This window comes from Sapajus apella, unplaced genomic scaffold, assembly GCF_009761245.1.
Source record: "Sapajus apella isolate SASKATOON/1434 unplaced genomic scaffold, GSC_monkey_1.0 scaffold50, whole genome shotgun sequence".
Taxonomy (NCBI): Eukaryota; Metazoa; Chordata; class Mammalia; order Primates; family Cebidae; genus Sapajus; species Sapajus apella.
The window spans coordinates 4,748,272-4,768,282 of NW_022436990.1; the positions used below are offsets into that span (position 1 = coordinate 4,748,272).

At 42.2% G+C, this 20,011-nt stretch overlaps 1 protein-coding gene across 1 annotated transcript; it reads right to left on the reverse strand.

Annotated features, from left to right (window-relative positions):
• Positions 1–3,662: 3,662 nt before the first annotated feature.
• Positions 3,663–8,585, reverse strand: SSTR1 (somatostatin receptor 1). The gene has a single exon (XM_032242506.1). The coding sequence runs from the start codon at positions 7,264–7,266 to the stop codon at positions 6,091–6,093; it is 1,176 nt and encodes a 391-aa protein (XP_032098397.1). The 5' UTR covers positions 7,267–8,585; the 3' UTR covers positions 3,663–6,090.
• Positions 8,586–20,011: the final 11,426 nt, after the last annotated feature.

The following is a 20,011-nucleotide window of genomic DNA, read 5'->3' on the forward strand; positions in this document are numbered from 1 at the left end:
GGGAAAAGGGGAAAAAAGACAGTCTTGAAGTTCTATTTCACCAATGCCCAAGAAGTTCCTTTTTGTTTAATTAATAAGTGTGTGTGTGTGTGTGTGTGTGTGAATTTTAGGCACCAGAGTATATACATAAGGAGACTTGAAAGTCTTTTGAAAAAGACATACAGACATCATTTTGGTTTGTTGGTTACAGTGGCTCATTGGACATAAAGGAGAATGTTTAACTTAATTATTGACTTTGAATAGACATTTTGCCACTGCTAATAAGATTAGCTAGATTAATAAGTTGTTCAAGGGTTGTAGAGACAGAAAGAACAGAGAGCTATTATTCATCAATATTTGGACATCCTTTCCCAGAATAGTTATGTAAGTGATGTGTGCTGTTGTAAAATATCATCCTGCTTGCCTATCATGTCTTGGTTTTTTTTTTTCTCTATTTTTAAATTTAAGTAAAGTATCAGTTGTCTTTTAAGATAGGTATTATTTTTTGAAAGTCAGAACTGTTTTTGTACATAATATTCTACAGCGACCTGCTCTTAACATGTCCTCCTTCAAGTGGAATCTAGCATTTAGTAAGTCTTTGTATTCTTAAATTCGTAAAGCTGGGAATACTTGAAATCTTCCTTGTTAACCTTTCCAAGCATATAGGCACTGAGGGTGGGCCAGAGTTAAACTTCAGTGAAGAGTTAATATGCTAGCTGATAGCATTTCCCACTTTTCATTTCCTTTTATACTTCTTATCCACTCAGAATTGAAGATTTAGATTAACCTGGCTTAAAGAGGTATTTATTTTTAAAGTTTTAAGTTCCTTATTACTCCAGAGTTCTGGTAACATGACTGTAGTCTCAGTTTTAAATGGGTATAGTATTTCTGGATTTTGGCTAATCAGATTGAGTTTAAGGTATGTATATTATAAAGTGAACACTCTCCCAAATTCAATGATTTTATTTAAAATCCTATCTTTTCTTAGATGATGCTCCTGTCTCCCCAACAGTATGACAAGCAAGCATTTTGATATTTTAATTCTAAATGGCTTATTCAGTTCATAGGCCTCCTCAACTTTGTCACACCTGCAAAGCCCCTTCCTTTCTAGTTTATATCAGAAGCTGGGCTGTATTTGATCATTCCTAACACAGTCCTTTTATAATTGTGCTCACTATAATACCCGGTCTCCAGATATTTACAAAATAATAAATGATCACTTACAACATTATCTCTGTACCTGTCTTCCCCTTGGGAAACCATGTCACTTCACCAATGTTGAAACTGTCTGCCTTCTTTTGAAGCCAATGAACTGAAATTTATTAAATGAAAAGCAAGATACCCATCTGAGTATGTGAAAGAGGTTCTCATTAGTTCAAAGTTGTGTGGTCCAATAAGAGAGAAACATAGACTTTGCAATACTGTATTTTGTAAGCACCCACCACCGTTACGTGTGTTACAGGCAAAAGTTAAATGAACATCTATCAATTAGTTTAATACCACACTCCGATGTGGTATGTTGGAATAAAAACAGGAATGAGCAAAATTTTCAAAACAGAATCCCATTGCTAAAGTGTTTTTCAGAGCAGTATAAATATGACATCTCTATTATTTGTTTAAAATAGGTTGGAAATATATTACCATTTTCAAAACGAATCATCTATACTGTTCTCCAGATGAAATTCTTGCCTTTTTTCTCAGGCCAAAATTACATGTTCAACATTGTTGTACAATGGTCAGAGTTAAAATGGTTAAGGAATCAAAGGTTTTCAAATGTCATCCTTTTCTGTGGGTATTACCTAAGAAGATGGCCTAGGAAATGCTACTCTTGGAACACAACGTTACTTATAAGAAAGATAATAATTCACAGACACTAATATATTTTAACTTTTTCTATAAATCATGTTTCATTTTAGTCTCTCTCCCCGAGGAGAGGCTCATTACATTAGGATAGGAGAGGACTTGACTCCAACTTCTAGGTAATGCAAACATGCCTAGAGATCAGGTAGGTGTGTGTTCAGGGTAGGAGCAGGAGGGATTGCTAAATACTTTTTTCCTGCTACAGCACATCGAGGGCTAAGACTGAAGGACTCAACTACTGTGATTTTCCTCTAGTGTAAAGGTGAGGTGGGAGAATGGAATGTTTTAATAAGTAAGGTCAACAAAAGTAAAGACAGATGAAGAAGACCTGAAAGCCACAGAAAAAAGAGAGGCACAATCAGACCAAGCAGATTCTAAGGGTTGCTAGTGTACAGCCACTGAGGTCCCCTGTAGTCACTGAGCCAAGAGTTTCACCATGCAGCATCTGTGGCAGGGTGAGATCACTCCTCAGCAGAGGCCGGGGGAGACCACTGAGCTGGTATCGGGGTCATAGAAGATTTGAGAAAGTTGCAGTCCACAGGAACTGCATACAGGCTTTCCCAAGCTGAGAGGTTGTTTCACAGGCTCTGACAGCTGCAGATTTCAACAAACTGCAGCTAGGAAGCAGACAGATAGACAAAGGACCTGGCCCCAGAGAGCAAAAGGAAGAGACGGCCCCTTTCCCAATGACTTGACCTTTTTCCTTCCTCCACTAGCATGCATAAAACCTCCTCTTCATATTAATTCTAAAGCCATTTTAGGGATATCAGAAGGGAAGGAGGAGGCTGGTTGAGGGACTGTCCAAACTTACTTAAACGAAATTTTTAATTTTTTAATGGCTATTTAAATTATCCAGCTCAACTGGATGCCTATCTGTTTAATTTTTTGCTCAGCTAATGTGTTGGAAGGGGCTTGGAATACCAAATTACAAAATATGTTTTCTCTGCACATCTAAGTTATGAGTTTGATTTGCCAACTTGCTGCAGCTTTTAAAAATAATAAAACAGACTTGCATAGTCAGAGAAAAAAAATAATAAAAATGACAAAAGTCCAGCTATCCCTAATCTTATTGTGATGATGTATAGAACCATATAAAGCACAGAGTCACAGGGTATTTGAAAGCATTGAATCTCCATCCCCAACTCTGCTTCTGGAATCACTGCTATTACCTGCTTGGAAAATATTCCTTTTTGTTCATTTTGATATGAAAATAAAACTGCTCTAAAAAGATCAAATCTGTTAAAAACAAACAAACTCCCCTAGTGATTTCTTACATTCTCTAGGGGTGGATATGGCCATCACTGAACAAAGCAGAAAATAAGTCCTTCTCTTATGTCAAAATCTGATTTTTCTATTTCTTTTACTCACTGCCTTCTGGGACATTTTTAAGAGATAGTTTTCTCTTCCCATTATCTTTCCTCATGATGTAAATCAGCAGTTACCTAGCTCTCAAAACAAAGTCTGAGGTTATAAGTGAGAGTAGACAGTAATTTAATCTGTGAGAGATTAAGATATCATCCAGTTAGTTTGCTGACAACAGAGTGTAAATGAGTGCATTGGTTCCTATTCATCCTGGCTAAACTTTTTCTTCTTTCTCTCTGTTCCCCCCCTTTCCTTTTTTGAACTAGCAGAGTTTTCTTTTTAAGAAAATAATTCAGGGTATAACCACAAACTTGGTAAAATTCCCAAAAGTAATCTGAAAACTTTCTTCTTCAAATCTAAGTGAAACATAAGGCAACTAAGCGTGTGTGTGTGTGTGTGTGTGTGTGTGTCTGTTTCCAAGTAATCCATTGAAACAGTGAAATTCAAATAGCAAAGACAACTTGGAACAGCATAATACATCTGTTTATTTAGTTAATATTACAATGGTAACAGGTTAAGAGCACTAAATTTGTATCCTCTTAGAAGGATAATGATTAAGATTTTGATTTGTAAATTTCACAGTTCTTAATCATCAAAAATCTATTTTCCAAAGGAGTAGTAATATATATTTTTATTAAGGGACAGATCTAAACTTTCTGACTTAGGATCCAAAGCATATTTGTTCATTAGTTTAAACAAAACATTAGGGATATCTTAACTCTTGCTTACTGCTTTCAGGAAAGCACAAAGTTGTTGAAGCAAATATACACAAAACGTATTTTTCAATAGTGATTTCAACCACTGTATATCATGTCAATGAGTGAACCTGAGAACCCCAGATTTAGTATCTCCAGATCATTGTAAAACACTCTGGCTTAAAAAAATCAACCAACAAACATGTATTTAGTGCCTACGATGTACAAGCCAGCATACTAAAGCAATGCAGGAAATACAAAGAACTAAAATTATTGGTCCTCACCCTGCTCAGGCTTCCAATGTAGTTGATAAGATTACACACAGACATAAATTATTCCACTCAATGTCCTCAAAAAAAGTGATGATGTTAACTGGATCATATTTAAGAATCACCTCTGCTGGAACCTAGAGGAAGCAGGGGCATCTTCAGCAGTGATTGAAGTCTCCCTCTGAATTAGATTCCTCTGCTCCAGGTTTGAGTGCTGCTTGAACTCCTGAAACTGAAAGTGTTCAGTCAGACTCACACCTGTCACCATTAGTGGCTATACTTAGACTCATGGACTTATGACAGTGGAGCAGATAAACAAGTATATATATGCCCACATCATATATATATTAATATATATACACTCAAATCATATATAGGGTGATGTTCCCCTATATATGTCTCCTGGAGCGCCAGGAGTTCAGGACTTTCCATTGTGCATGGAGAGGAGGATAACCCACATTATCACTTATTTATTATTCTAATGAGACAAAGAAGAGACTATAGTAAGAAAAGTATGAAAAATCTCCAAATTTCACTCAACACAATCAAAAATAGAAAAGCTGGAAGAAAGGATAAGACAAAAGGGCCCAGCAAAGAGGAGCTATGAGAAGCCCAGGGAGTGGGGGAGAGCTTGCCCCCACTTCCACTTCCATGGCCACCCCAGGGTCCCAAAGAAAAGACCTGGGGCTAGGCAAGCAGAGAAAAGGAAAGCAGAGACATATTTTCCAACATCACAAATAAATTAATAAATACATATGTTAAACAAGAAAATAACTTCTTAGGCACCGCTTGAAAGGCAGCAAGCCTCAGAGGCCAGACAGGCCGCACTCTGGAGCCTGCAGGTTGCGGCGTCACAGCTAACACTGGCGGACTCTGAAGACGTCGCCCTAGGTCCCCTTCCCGGGTGCCGGGTCTTTTGAGATACACCAGAGCAGGAAACCCCGTTTCTAGTTACTTTTAAGTCTGCTCCTGCGGAAGCTTGGGTGAGAGAGAAAGCCAAGCCAAGAGGCAGCCCCGCAGCCGAACCTGGGGAAGGGGAAGGTGCGCCCTGCACTTCCCTGCCACGCTGTTAGCAGAACAGGCACGCCCCTGAGTGCCCAGCGTAGGTCTTTGAAAACGCCCAGCAGGATATTGATTCCTATTAGGAGCCCCCACTCCGACCCCACAGACTAATAAAAACTCCTCATGCGACTTGTTCTCAGCTCCTTTTTTCTCCAAAGGGGGGCTTGGATGGGGACTCCAGAAAGCCTGGGGTTCAAAGCCCGGGACCTATTTACGAAGCACCTGGCTCCACTCTGGGTGGAGTGAGAGTGGTGAGGGGCGGGCAGGGAAAGGTGCGCCTTCACTCAAGAGTAGGAGAAAAGACCAGCTGCCTAGATCTTTCTCAAGTCCGACTTTCCTTAAGGTAGGGCTGCGCGGTCATTCCCGAGACTCCAGTAGGGGCACCAGGCAGAACCCGGACGCTGCCCAGCATGGCTAGGCGGGGCTGAAGGAGAGCTAGGGACTAACCCCAAGGGAAACCCGTGGCCGTATCCGTGGCTCAGCTTAAACAAGCAAATAACATCATGAGGAGCTAAGGATGAGACTGAGTTGTAAATGAGTTTGTGATGTGCACTGGCTGGACGGTGCGAAAGAAAGGATCGAAGTTGCAGGGTGGGGAAAATAGAGGGTCAGAGGAGTAAGCGTAGTGGAGGAAGGAACCGAAAGTGGGAGATCCAGAAAAAGGTAGCCTGAAAGTCTTCCCAGTTTATAAGCAAAGTTCTCACTTATACCATTGTTGCGCGCCTTTCCTGGGTCCCTCCACCAGAGGCTCCGGGTGTCCTAGCTCCACGTTATCCAGACCGCACCCTGGCGCCCTGGATACCCTCCCTTTCACACCCAGCCTTCCCTTCTTCTCAGGCGCAGGGCCCCTGCGTGGCCCTGGCTCAGAGTGTCGTGATCCGGGACGTGCAAGTGCCATTACGGAAGACGCCGCCGGACTCCAGGTTCTCAGGTTGGAAGTCTTCCACGCTGTAGGCACGGCTCTTGAGTGCAGTGGCATAATAGTCGACTGGCTCCTCTGCAGCGTTGTCCATCCAGCTGAGGCATAAGATGCGTTGGAAAGAGCGCTTGAAGTTGTCTGAGAGAAAGCCGTAGAGGATGGGGTTGGCGCAGCTGTTGGCATAGCCGAGGATGACCGACAGCTGGCTCACCGTGGCGTCGTCCTGCTCAGCAAACACGTTGACCAGCTGCACCACGTAGAAAGGCATCCAGCAGATGACAAACACCATCACCACCATCATCACCATTAAGGTGATCTTGCGCTCCGAGCGCTTGCGCTGCTGCCAGCCGGCCTTGAGGGCCACCATGCGCATCTTGGCAATGATGAGCACGTAGCACAGGCAGATAGCCCCAACGGGCAGCAGGAAGCCCATGAGAAAGGTGTACAACACGAAGCCCACTAGCCAGCGTTGAGCGGGCTCTGGCATGAGCATGTTGCAGGCCACCGTGCCGTCGCTGTTGGCCGCGGTGCGAGAGAAGACCACGATGGGCAGGATGACGAGCAGCGATAGCACCCACACACCCAAGTTCACTACCTTGGCTACGGTTGGCCGGCGGTAGCGGGCCGCTTTGATGGGATGCACCACGGCCACGTAGCGGTCCACGCTAAGCACAGTCAGACAGTAGATGCTAGTGAACATGTTGACCGCGTCCACGCTGAGCACGAGGCGGCAGAGCAGCGCACCGAAGGGCCAGTGGTGCAACAACGTGGAGGTGACCAGGAAGGGCACGCTGAGCATGAGCAGCTCATCGGCAATGGCCAGATTTAGGATGTAGATGTTGGTGGCCGTCTTCATCTTGGCATAGCGCAGGATCACGTAGATGACCATAGAGTTTCCACACAGTCCCACCAGGCACACCACAGAGTAGATGAAAGAGATGAGGATGGCGCTGCCCTGGCCCTCGCTCAAAGTCCCGTTCTGGGACGCATTTCGCCCTGGCTCCTCCATGCCGTCCGCAGCGCCAGCCCCGGGGCCCCTGCTGCCGCCGCCTTCACCGCAGCTGCCCGGGCTGGGGCTAGGAGAGGAGGAAGGAGAGGAGGCGGTGCCATTGGGGAACATCCCAGCTGAGGGGGGCCAGTGGGGCTGCCAGGGCTGGGGCACTCTCCTCGCGCCCCCGCCGCCGGCACCCTCCCTCCGCACGCAACCGTTTGCCTGCAGCCCACAGCAGCCCAGCGCCTATGGATAGAGTGCAACCGCGGCGGAGAGCGCGGCTCCTACCGGCGCCAGTGGGGCGCACAGCCCAGCGGTTGCCTGGGCACTGCCGTTTGCAGCTCTGGTTACCCGGGCACACACGACGGTGGAGAGGGGAGGCCAGGATGCGGGAGCCCCGCGCGGCACAGCCATTAACTGGCGCGGGGCTCTGGGCTGGTGAATGATTAATAGGCACCACCAGCGCGTCAGCAGCTACGAAAAACGGGGGTGGGGTGGAGAAAGAGAGGGAGGAGAGCACGTAGGTGGCTTGTCCCTCCTCCTCCTTTTTTTCCCTCCCCAGTCCTGCACACTGCTCAACTTCAGCGGCTGCTTCCGGGGTTCCCTTGCAGCACCATCTGCCTTTCTCTCAGGGGAACCAAGGGAGTTCCTCGGCCTTACTGGAGGGTGGGCGGGAACCAAAGGTATAGATTCTGTCCCATCCCACTCCTCTCTTACTGAAAGCAAAGACTCAAACGGACCCATGAATATGGATGTCTGGAGTTCATCTCAGTTTTCCTCCGTTGCTGCCCTTTTCTCTGGAGACCCCAGCTCCTTTCCAGTCCCTCAGTCCAGAACCTTAAACTCCCAGTTCCCGTCCCCGCTTGCCCTGCAGCTCAGACCCGCCGGGGAAGCTCTGGTTCCTCCTTACCCGGAGAGCGCAATCTCCAGACTGAGGCTTAGATGGCCGGTGCAAAGTGCATGTGCAGTCTGGTAGCAGGCTGATGTTCTTCGTGCAGTCCAACTCCCTTCTTGGGGCCTGGCCCCAGAACTGGTGCCCACGCAATTACTCTCAGAGTCGCGGAAAGTGACCCGAAGCCGCGAAGAAGGGCAACCACCCTGCTTTACAGGCTTCTGCGCTGTAACACCGCAGGCAGCTTAGACTGTTGGGAGTGTTCAGGGATCCGAGTGAACCACTGCAAATCTCTTAATAAAGCTTGCGGCGCTCAGAGTCCCCCGCGTCTCCCACAGGAATATCGAATGCAGAAACAAGGACGCCCGGCAGGGAGCTCTGGAGGAGCTTGAGACTCCCTCCAGAACGTGCCAGGTGCGGTATTGGGAATCCACCTAGGTGTTCACTCGAGAAAGATAAGGCTGTGTCGCTTAGAAGGGCTCCACCCGCGTCCCTGCTGTACTTTGTACCCTGGAGAGTTGGCGGGCTCTGGGAGAGGAGAGTTAAAGTCTTGGGCGGGCGGGGACAAAAGCTCTTCTAAATCCAGGTGGGGGATGGGGTTTGGGGAGTGGCGCCTTGCCTGGATCAGACCTGTCACCAATCCCAGGTAGCAGGGCGACATGCGAATTTTTCCAGGAAGTGCTAGGATGTCAGCTTTCTCCGAAGCTTGGTATGTGACCTGGCGCTGGTTGTCATGCCCAAATCATTAAGATGCATCAATGTAGGCAAGCCTGAAGCTCGCTGACTTCATTTAGTAATCAAAATGGTAAGAAAGAATGGATGTTCGATTATCAGGATTTTAAACGACCCCTGGGACTTCCCATCATTCCTACCCTAGGCTCTCTATGGCTTTCCAACTGTTCCTGTGGAAGGAGGAATCACATTTCTTGCAACTCCCTTGTTCCTTTTCAAAAAAGCTGCTTTTCTCGGTAAGATCCCTGCAAATCTTTACCTGAAACTTGCCTGTTCACAGGAAGACTGACCCGCAGCAGCTTAGTGCTCTGCCTCCTTCCAGCTTTGCCGTCTCCGGCTTCTTCTTCTCCTCAACCAGGCTGCGCCTGCCCGCTGTACTATGAGTCTCAGTTTCCCTCCCCTCAGTAGCTTTACTGCAAGGAGAAGCTAAACTCCTCATGGAGGCTATTTGTACCAGTCTAGAATGAAGAAATGGCTGCAGAAATTAAAAACAAATAAATATAATTCCTAATGCCCTATTGCTTTATCCAGGTAATCACTTACATATACTGTATATGTTCTAGTTCTTGAAACTGTCTTGAAAAGGAAAGAATAACTTCTGTAGTGTGTTGATGATAGCAATCAAATATTAAAATAAATGACGACAGACATAAGAATGTCTGCAAGGGACACTAAATTATTAACGAGAAATGTGCTAGGACGGAATTTGAAGTTTCATAAGGCTCAAACTGTTTTAACCCATTGTGTTACCTGAACAAATTGCCTTCTTTAAAGTAGAATGTAGAGTTAGTGTTTAGTTATATTTATTTTTCCTTTACAAACTCGCCACGTAAGTAGAAAAAATAAATGTTCATTAAGTTCAAAAAAGAAAGTGGGTATTGCCGCAGAATCCGAGAAGAGCAGTTTACTAGCCAAACCTCATATAATGGTTTAGATGCTTCTGCCAGTCACTGACTGAAGACAACTATCTATACCTCTAGGAGCTTGCATTTCAAAAGTCATTATTGAGATGTCTTGGCTTTGATCATGGTTGCTCTTTGGCGAATCTGATAGGAGGCAGTGAAAAATAGCTCTGTTGTTCAGAATTTCATTAAGTTCACTTGCAGCTCATCTTGGGGAAAACTTCTCTCAATTTTGTGGCCTCATATACAAAACAAGAAAACTTAAGACCTGACACGAGAATGCTTTTTTTGTCTTTCCTTCTGCAGTGGTTTCTATGATGGATTATTTACCCGTACAAAGATATTAACAATGAGATGCTACATTTTACCCATTAGCATGGCTATAATAAAATTTTTTAAAGCAGAAATTAAATGTTAGTGGGAAAGTGGGGAAATTAGAACACTCATACATTGTTGATGGGAATAAGAAAATGATGCAGCAACTTTAGAAAAAAAATTTGGTAATTCCTCAAAAAGTTTAAACTAGAATGACTATAAGAGTCAGCAATTCCACTTCTATTTGCTCCTCAAAATTGAAAACAGGTATTTAAACAAAAGATTGTGCATGAACATTCATAGCAGCACTATTCATAATAGCCAAAAATTAGAAACAACCCAAATATCCATCAATTGCTGAATTAATAAAATGTGGTATATCCATGCAGTGGAATAGTATTCAACCATAAAAAAATGAAGCACTAATACATGCTTCAACATAGATGAACCTTAAAAACATTATGCAAAGGAAAAAAGACAGACACAAAAGGCCATGTACGGAATGATTCCATTTATATGACATGCCCAGGGTAGACAAATACATAGAGACAAGGTAAATTAGCGGTTACCAGGGGCTGGGGTCAGAGGGGAATGAGGAAGGACTGCTAATGGATATGAGGTTTCTGTTTTGGGTGATGAAAATGTTCTCAAATTAGATAGTGGTGATGATTGTGCAATACTGTGAATATGCTAAAAATCCCTGAATTGTACATTTTAAAAATGATTAAAATTACGAATTGTATATTATGGAGTTTTACTTCAATTTTAAAAAGCACAAGAGAAAGAGAGGGACTGAGATGGATATAAGCTATGCAGCATTATTACATTTTTCAGTCATATTTATTTTTTTATTAAAACAATTTTTTTGAGACAGGGTTTCGCACTGCCACCCAGGCTGGAGCGTAGTGGTGCTATCACAGCTCACTGTAGCATTGATGTCTCAGGCTCAAGTGATCCTCTCACTTTAGCCTCTGGAGTAGCTGGGGACTACAGGTGTGCACCACAATGCCTGGATAATTTTTAAGGTTTTTGTAGAAATGGGGTCTTCCTATGTTGCCCAGGCTGGTTTGGAATTCCTGGGCTCAGCCTCACAAAGTGCTTGTATTACCAGCATGAGCCACTGTGCTCAGCCCAGTTATGTATTTCTAATCATTGTATATGCGAACTAATCTATGAACAACAAAACCAAACAATCAAAAAAGGTGGCATTTCTGGGCCACCAAGAGGGTGGATTGGGTTGCAGCTATTTTCAAATTATATTAAAAGCAGAAGCCCAGTTAGAGAGCTATTTTCCCCTCAGATCTCAATTTTTAATTTTTTTATTATACTTTAAGTTCTGGGGTACACATGCAGATCATGCAGGTTTGTTACATAGGTATACACGTGCCATGGTGGTTTGCTGCATAGATCCCCCCCTCATCTACATTAGGTATTTCTTCTAATGTTAGCCCTCCCCAATACCCCTACCCCCCTGCTGTCCCTCTCCTAGTTCCCCCCAACCCCCAACAGGCCCCAGTGTGTGATGTTCCCTTCCCTGTGTCCATATGTTCTCATTGTTCAACATCCACTTATGAGTTACAACATGCAGTGTTTGGTTTTCTGCTCTTGTGTTAGTTTGCTGAGAATTATGGTTTCCAGCTTCATCCATATCCCTGCAAAGGACATGAACTCATCCTTTTTTAAGGCTGCATGGTATTCCATGGTGTAAATGCGCCACATTTTCTTTCTCCAGTCTGTCATTGATGGGCATTTGGGTTGGTTCCAAGTCTCTGTTATTGTAAACAGTGCCACAGTAAACCTATGTGTGCATGTGTCTTTATAATTGAATGTTGTATAATCCTTTGGTATATACCCAGTAATGGGATTGCTGGGTCAAAAGCTTTTTCTAGTTCTATATCCTTGAGGAATCGCCACATTGTCATCCACAATGGTTGAACTAATTTACACTCCCACCAACAGTGTAAAAGTTGGTGTAAAAGCTCCTATTTCTCCACATCCTCTCCAGCATCTGTTGTCTCCTGATTTTTTAATGATTGCCATTCTAACTGATTTTGTATCCTGAGACTTTGCTGAAGTTGCTTATCAGCTTAAGGAGATTCTGGGCTGAGGTGATGGGGTCTTCTAAACATACAATCATGTCATCTGCAAATAGAGACAATTTGCTTCCTCTTTTCCACATCGAATGCTCTTTATTTCTTTTTCTTGCCTGACTGCTCTGGCCAGAACTTCCAATACTATGTTGAATACGAGTGGTGAGAGGGGGCATCCTTGTCTTGTGCCAGTTTTCAAAGGGAATGCTTCCAGCTTTTGCCCATTCAGTATGATATTGGCTGTGGGCTTGTTCTAAATAGCTTTTATTATTTTGAGGCATGTTCCATCGATAGTGCCTAGTTTATTGAGAGGTTTTTTTTTTTTTTTTGAGCCTCAGTCTTGCTCTGTTGCCCAGGCTGGAGTGCAATGGAGCGATTTCAACTCACTGCAACCTCCGCCTCCTGGGTTCAAGTGATTCTCCTGCCCCAGTCTGCCATGTTGCTACCTGCCTTAGCCTCCCAAAGTTCTGGGATTATAGGTATGAGCCACTGTGCCCAGCCTATTGAGTTTTTAGCAAAAAGTCCTGTTGAATTTTGTCGAAGGCCTTCTCCGCATCTATTGAGATAATCATGTGTTTTGTCTTTGGTTCTGTTTATGTGATGGATTATGTTTATAAATTTGCATATGTTGAACCAGCCTTACATCCCAGGGATGAAGCCAACCTGATCATGATAGATAAGCTTTTTGATGTGCCGTTGGACTCGGTTTGCTAGTATTTTATCGAAGATTTTTGCATCAATGTTCATCCATCACCAATATTGGCCTGAAATTTTTTTTTTAGTTGTGTCTCTGCTAGGTTTTGGTATCCGGATGATGTTGGTCTCATAAAATGATTTAGGGAGGATTCCCTCCTTTTGTATTGTTTGGAATAGTTTCAGAAGGAATGGTATGGTACCAGCTCATCTTTGTACCTCTGGTGGAATTCGGCTGTGAACCCATCTGGTCCTGGACTTTTTTTGATTTGGTAGGCTATTAATTGCTTCCCCAACTTCAGACCTTGTTATTGGTCTATTCAAGGGTTCAACTTATTCCTTATTTAGTCTTGGGAGGGTGTAAGTGTCCAGGAATTTATCCATTTCTTCTTGATCTACTGGTTTACGTGCATAGAGGTATTTGTAGTAATCTCTGATGGTAGTTTGTATTTCTGTGGAATCAGTGGTGATATCCCCTTTATTGTTTTTTATTGCATCTATTCGATTCTTTACTCCCTTCTTTTTTATTAGTCTGGCTAGTGGTCTATCTATTTTGTTGATCTTTTCAAAAAACCAGCTCCTGGATTTATTGATTTTTTGAAGGGTTTTTTGTGTCTCTATCTCCTTCGGTTCTGCTCTGATCTTAGTTATTTCTTGTTTTCTGCTAGCTTTTGAATTTGATCTTGCTCCTCTAGTTCTTTTAATCATGATGGTAGGGTATTGATTTTAGATCTTTCTTCACTTCTCATACGGGCATTTAGTGCTATAAGTTTCCCTCTAGACACTGTTTTACATGTGTCCTAGAGATTTTGGTATGTTGTGTCTTCATTCTCATTGGTTTCAAAGAACATCTTTATTTCTGCCTTAGTTTTATTATTTATCCAGTAGTCATTCAGGAGCGGATTGTTCAGTTTCCATGAAGTTGTGTGGTTTTGAGTGAGTTTCTTAATCCTGAGTTCTAATTTGATTGCTGAGAGACTGTTTGTTATGATTTCTGTTCTTTTGTATGTGCTGAGGGGTGATTTACTTTTAATTATGTAGTCAATTTTAGAGTAAGTCCAATATGGTGCTGAGAAGAATGTATATTCTTTGGATTTGGGATTAAAAAAAAAAAACAGGAAAACTGATACAGGCATGAGATCACTTAAATTTGCAAAAACCACAGCCAGTGAGTAGTCTGGATTCAACAATCTTCCTGTCTTATTAAAAACTTTTTTTTTTAAGTTCACATATCTCAAACCTTGAAAAGATTAGGAAGAACTTGTTTTCTGTTCTCTTTGGTTACCATCTTTCCTATGCCTCTGTGATATCAAAAGAAGAAAGGAAATGTTTTCCTGAAAGGGAGAATGAAATGTTCCAATTTAGGAAGTTGCAGATTCTTAAGCAGACTGATTTTCTTCCCTCATTGTAACTTTCTCCTACAAGCTATACTCCCCTGTGCTATCATGTACCAGGTGCACACTTTGATTATTATATTCATCACACTGTACTGTGACTTTTTGTGTACTTGTCTGTACCCTCTTATAAATTTGTAAGCTTTTGGAGACCAGGGGCTTATATTTTATTTATTTTTCTATCTCTGGCATCTAGTGCAATACCTACAAAATTGCCCCAAATCACCCTGTTGTATTTTGTCAAGGCATCCCATGGATAGTACTTTCCACTTTGCTGAATCATAAAATGTAGATGCAAAGAAATGAACTGTGGGCTCCTTATAAGTAGACCTTTAATATCTGAGGAATATCATCATGTATAATAATTCCTTATACAGTTAAATTATTCTAAATAATTTCAATTTGCATGTCCTGTATCAACAATTATCATGCTGATGATTCATTCATTGATCATTCTTGTCTTAAATTTCTTGGCAGAGAAAGGGCTCTGGAAAATGGGTAGTACATGCGTTAGTAGCTAATGATGGTTATTTAATAGTATCATTCAGTGTGAAAGTCATCAAACATGGAAGATCATTTCTTTTTAATTGTAGTTTTGAGTCTCATTTGGTTTCCTGGAATAGTAATCATCAGGAGCTCAACTTCTGCTTATGTCAAAATTGTTACAAATGTGGTTTCTCCAATCAGAGCCTATGTTGATCCTCAAATGAGCTCCTCTATTCCATGCCAGTGATAAAGGACTGGCTGGGCCATGGATTAAAGGATACATTTCCTGGAACATTCTCTGCAGCAGTAGAATCAGACTCAGGTTTACAAACACCTGTCTGGACAGATGGGACCAAGCTGAGTGTAAGGGGCTAGCACCACTCAGCAATATGGCCCACAGCAAAGGTTGTGTCACTTAAGAACCATCTGCCACTAAGCAGTTAACATGACGGTGATCTAATGAGAAAGTTACCAGAGCACAAAAGTGACTATAGGGCTAAGAAACAATCCTAGACTTCAATTTTCAGGAATACCCAATCACAGCAGCCTTGGTAACCTAAGGCTTCGTTCATAACCAGCTTCAGCAAACTCACCCTGGCCCACTGATTTTCCTGTTGCCTCCTCTAAGAAACAGCATGACAGAGTCTTTTTTGTGCTTTTAGGAAAGACTCATATGGTGTAACAACTCATATTCTTCCCTATGTGTTCTCTACTATTAAATAATATTTCTAAAAAGAATTCAGCACATACAGGAAAATATTCATTATAAATAATAGATACATAAAAACAGAACAAGAGCACATTCATATTATCTGTATTATTTTGAATAGTCCTTACTAATAATACATTTTTCTGTAATAAGTTCTATTAATTAAGGATTTTAAGATGGATTACATTAGTTTAAAACTATTCTCAAATTTTTTTTTTTTTTTTTTTTTTTTGAGAATGAGTCTCACTCTGTTACCCAGGCTGGAGTGCAGTGGCGTGATCTCAGCTCACAGCAACTTCCACCTCCTGGGTTCAAGTGATTCTCCTGTCTCAGCCTCCTAAGTAGCTGGGATTATAGGCACCTGGCACCATTCCCAGCTAATTTTTGTATTTTTAGTAGAGACAGGGTTTCACCATGTTGGTCAGGCTGGTCTCAAATGCCCAACCTCAAGTGATAGCCCCACCTTGACCTCCCCAGGTGCTGGGATTCCAGGCGTGAGCCACCGTGCTTGGCAATTGTCTCAAAGTCTTTTAAAACATTTTTTGCCATTTCTCTTTTTAGCAAAAATCACAAAGAAATGCTTTCAAAACCACAAACTATGTTTTTGATTCTTTTGATACTTCAATTTATGTTTGATTTTAGAGGATTTAAATAGCAAATCATTCATTCCTCGAGAAAGGGCTGTTCCTTTGGAGTGAGCTGTATCTGTCAATCAGCTCTGTCAGGCCAGCTAAGAGATCGGGTGTGGAAGGAAAGCCAGTTTTGTAGATGAAAACAATGTAGGCATCTAAACACCTATCACCATGATACTGCCATTTTGTTACCATCTTAAATATGTTGAGACAGGAGTTTAGGTTCATGTTTCATCAACCAAAACACTATTTTATTTAGACAATGAAGCAACTTAAATGATCTTTTCTCCCTTTCTGCAATTAAATTAAAACTGGTCATTAGTGGTTCTATGTTGACAACCTCTTCATCTTGTTTCTGCTGGAGGCAAAATGGGGGGCTGTGTCTGTGAGCTGTCAGAATGGAGGTGAGAACTACTAGGAGTGGTACAGAAAGAGGTCCTGCATCCTTAGCTCACTCTCCCCTCTTGAAAGTGGACTGCCTCTCCTGGCCAGCACCTGGACCTGCCCCTGTCTCCCTTTGCCCACAACATGGAATGATACTTTACTTAGTGCTTGAGGAAGTATCCTGTACGACTCCTTTCCTACAGCCTGACATCTCCTTTCCTGCCAGAAGAAGGAAGTAAGAAGATAGCATAGACCAGGTTGGGACACCTGGCCTACACTCCTTCTTTGTTGACGGTTTAGTTAAGCCAAGATACCGCTGCTTATGTGATTAGCCAATGCATTGGTTTCTAATATATTATATCCTAATTTTTAAAAATTTTATGTTTTATTTTATGAAACTAAAATTCAGACTGCAGTAGAACAGACTTAATTCCACAATCATTTGCCCCCATTTCTTAATTAAAAGGTAGTAGAAATTAATATCAGAATTCTACTATGTATGAGTAATGTGTGTTTTTAATTGTAACTTAGTAATTTACTTACTATTTTAGCAATACTTAGGGAATGCGCCCACTGGGTGGCAGGCACTTTGCTAAGCACAATAGACATAGTGACAAATAAGATTAATTTTCCGTGGAATTCTAGTGGGGCAGAAAGACAGTAAACAAGTACAGGTACTGTAATTTTATTTAATGGCAAGTTCTAAGAAGTAAAGTAGGGATGAGAGGCTACACAGTGCTGGAGAGGTGGGTGTACTTGGCATAGGTTAGATTGAAAGGGAAAGATGGATGATGTCTGAGCAGCTCTGAATAAAGTGAAAGTTAAAGGGCACATGTCTGATGAAGGTTGTTCCAGTTAAAGTCAAGAGCGCACATAAAACATGCTGATTCTGCAGATGTAGGTGTTGGCATACTAAAGCTATACAGTCCCAGTTTTAATTTACTTTCTATAGTCATAATTTAGAGAACATCTCTAGGTGTACATACTTAATAATTTATTTTGATCAGCACCTCATATAGAGAACACATGAAGATCTTCATCTTTCTCGCTTCTAGCCACATCTTTCCTGGCAAGGGAAGGAGTTCCCACAGCCAACAACAAGTGACCAGTCTGAGCCTTCAAGCCCCATCTAGACCATATGCTAGATCACAATCTTCGGACCCCATGACTCCCTGCCCAGAGGCTCCAAACCCACTTCCAGGGCCAGTGTGAGCCACATACACGGCCAAGAAGAGGCCCAGAGGTGACTAGGGGAGGATGTGGCAGATGAGGAATGAGCTTGGCTGTGGGGGTTCAGGTATCTATTCTAATGTACACAAGCCAATCACTGGGCAGGGCAAAGCCAGGAATGGAAATTGAAGTAGGACAGGCTGCTGGTGGTGGCAAGTTCCAGGGTAGAGTGTGTGAAGAGGGCTAGGAGTCTAGATTGGACTCTGTCCTTCCAGGCCATAATAAAGATAGATGAAAGGTTATATCTTATTTAACAGATTCTGAGCTTGATTGATAACTCTCTCAAGGTAAGCAAACAAGCAAACCAAATAAAACAGTTGGGGCTTTGGAAGAACTTGTAGCACAAATGTTTAACCCAGGCCATTGAGAAGATGGAGAGAGGATGCCACACCACGTGCTTTATTCTTTTCTGACTGTCCCCTGGGCATTTCTCATTCCAAATGAAATTTTGCTCTTTCTCCAGTCAAAAATAAAAATGTTACATAAATGATGATGCAAATACATGCATACACATCAAATGAACATATATATGTATAGGCTTGGAAGGACAGTTACTAAAGATATTAACAGTGGTTATCATCAGGTAGTTGGGCTATGAATGCTTTCCTCTCCCTTTTGCAGAGATTCTCTGATTTTTCAAGCATAAGCATGCATTGCATTTTAAGTAAGATAAAAGCAATAAAAGCTTTTTATACCTTAAAAATGAAAGGACTCTAGGCCGTGTCAATTATATTTAATGTGACATTTGCTGATTTTCTCCTCAGTTATGTTTACTTTTAGAAAAATGATAATAAATTTATTCTTGAAATTAACATATTGTGATGCAAATTAAATAGCAAACAAAACATACCCAGCAGAAGGCGGTAAAAGGAACTGGAACAGGAGCTACAATAGTCTATTATTTTCTAGGCATCCCCTATCACCCCATAGCCAAGTGATTCATTGAGTATGCTTGAGTCAGATATGCCCACCTTTTGGAATTACTTTATAATTGCTATATAATGTGATTTATTTGTAACATAAATCACAAGATAATGTTTATGAAAGCATAGCGTAGTCTGGCATCAAACATCGGGGCTGAAATCTCCTATTTTCCATGTCTTTAACCTTGTGCTACTTGTTTCATCTCTCTGTGCTTCATTTTCCACATTTGTAAAATGAAGTAATAGCGCATCTATTTGTAGGATTGTTAAAAGGGTTAAATACATTAAAAGTGTTTAAAACAGTGTCTGGCATGTAGTAGGCACTCTGTAAATATTTAGCTATTATAAAATTATTTCCAAGGTATAAGTTACAATGTAACACTGTCTTTGAATTAGCCCCAAGACTTGACAAATCCATTTTGGTCTCTTGCTTAAAGAGCTTAATACATTAGGTCTGACATTTACCTATTAAGTCTGAAAGACATTGCTAGTTCCTATGTGCATGATACTTCTCCTTTCATTTTCCTCCTGCCTATCCGGGTGAATCCCGTAATTCCCACAATGTGAGCTATGCTCCATTCACCGGGGTTTTGGTACATGACACATCTTTAGCTAAAATAATTCTAAGGTATTAATCGCATTTATTAACATCATACTGAAGTCAGTCTAGTCTATCACATGGTGAGGATTCATATTAATCACTGAAATTGATTAGTATGACTAATCAATCATTGACTCAAATAACCCAAATGCCTGAATGTTACATAGGCCCAGTCTAAGTTTGACTTAATTTTTATTTTTTATCTCAATTTCCAATGAGGCCCCAGGCTCCCAACTTGATAACTGCAGTTGGGAAATGTATTGACTTTCTAAAGAGAGGTGCTAGTTCACCCCCTTAGCCCATTGCCTACCTCCATATATGAGAATGGAAAAGAAGATTGATAGTGATTAATTCCTCAGAGACAGTTCTCAGAGTGCTGTGTATTTTTCTTCCACAGAAGGTGGAAAGCGGATGCTTATCCCATCAGTAAACTGTGGAGGCTTGCACTCAGAAAACTTGGTAGTATCCCTGAACATTTGACAAGACACAGAGGCTCATGCCTGATTCTTATTGGGAAACTTAAAAGTGAGAAAGAGGCCCAGTGGAATTGCTTCAGGTAGCAGAGCAAAGAGAAAAGGCTGTGGGTGGGGGTGGAAAAAGCTGGTTCCCACTGAAAGTGGAACAGAGGTGATGTTTCTTAAGCACTGGCATGTACAGCACGGCAGGCAAGCATGTGGGAGTCCCGTGACGGGCCTGCTCCACCCCAGGGTGAGAGGACCCACAACGGGAAGTTTGTGAAGCACAACAAGTAGGAGCTGCCAGCAAGCTGGCAGAGGATATTGAGTGTGCCATGCAAGGGCACAATGGGTGGCCCCAGCAATAGGGTGGGCGATGCTGAAGAACCTACTGAAGAAGTTCTAAAGAGAAAGAAGCACTCACAAAGGGCACAGT

Bases quoted from the DNA above. Each gene is read 5' to 3' on its own strand.
- SSTR1 (XM_032242506.1), bottom strand. From the start codon at position 7,266: ATGTTCCCCAATGGCACCGCCTCCTCTCCTTCCTCCTCTCCTAGCCCC.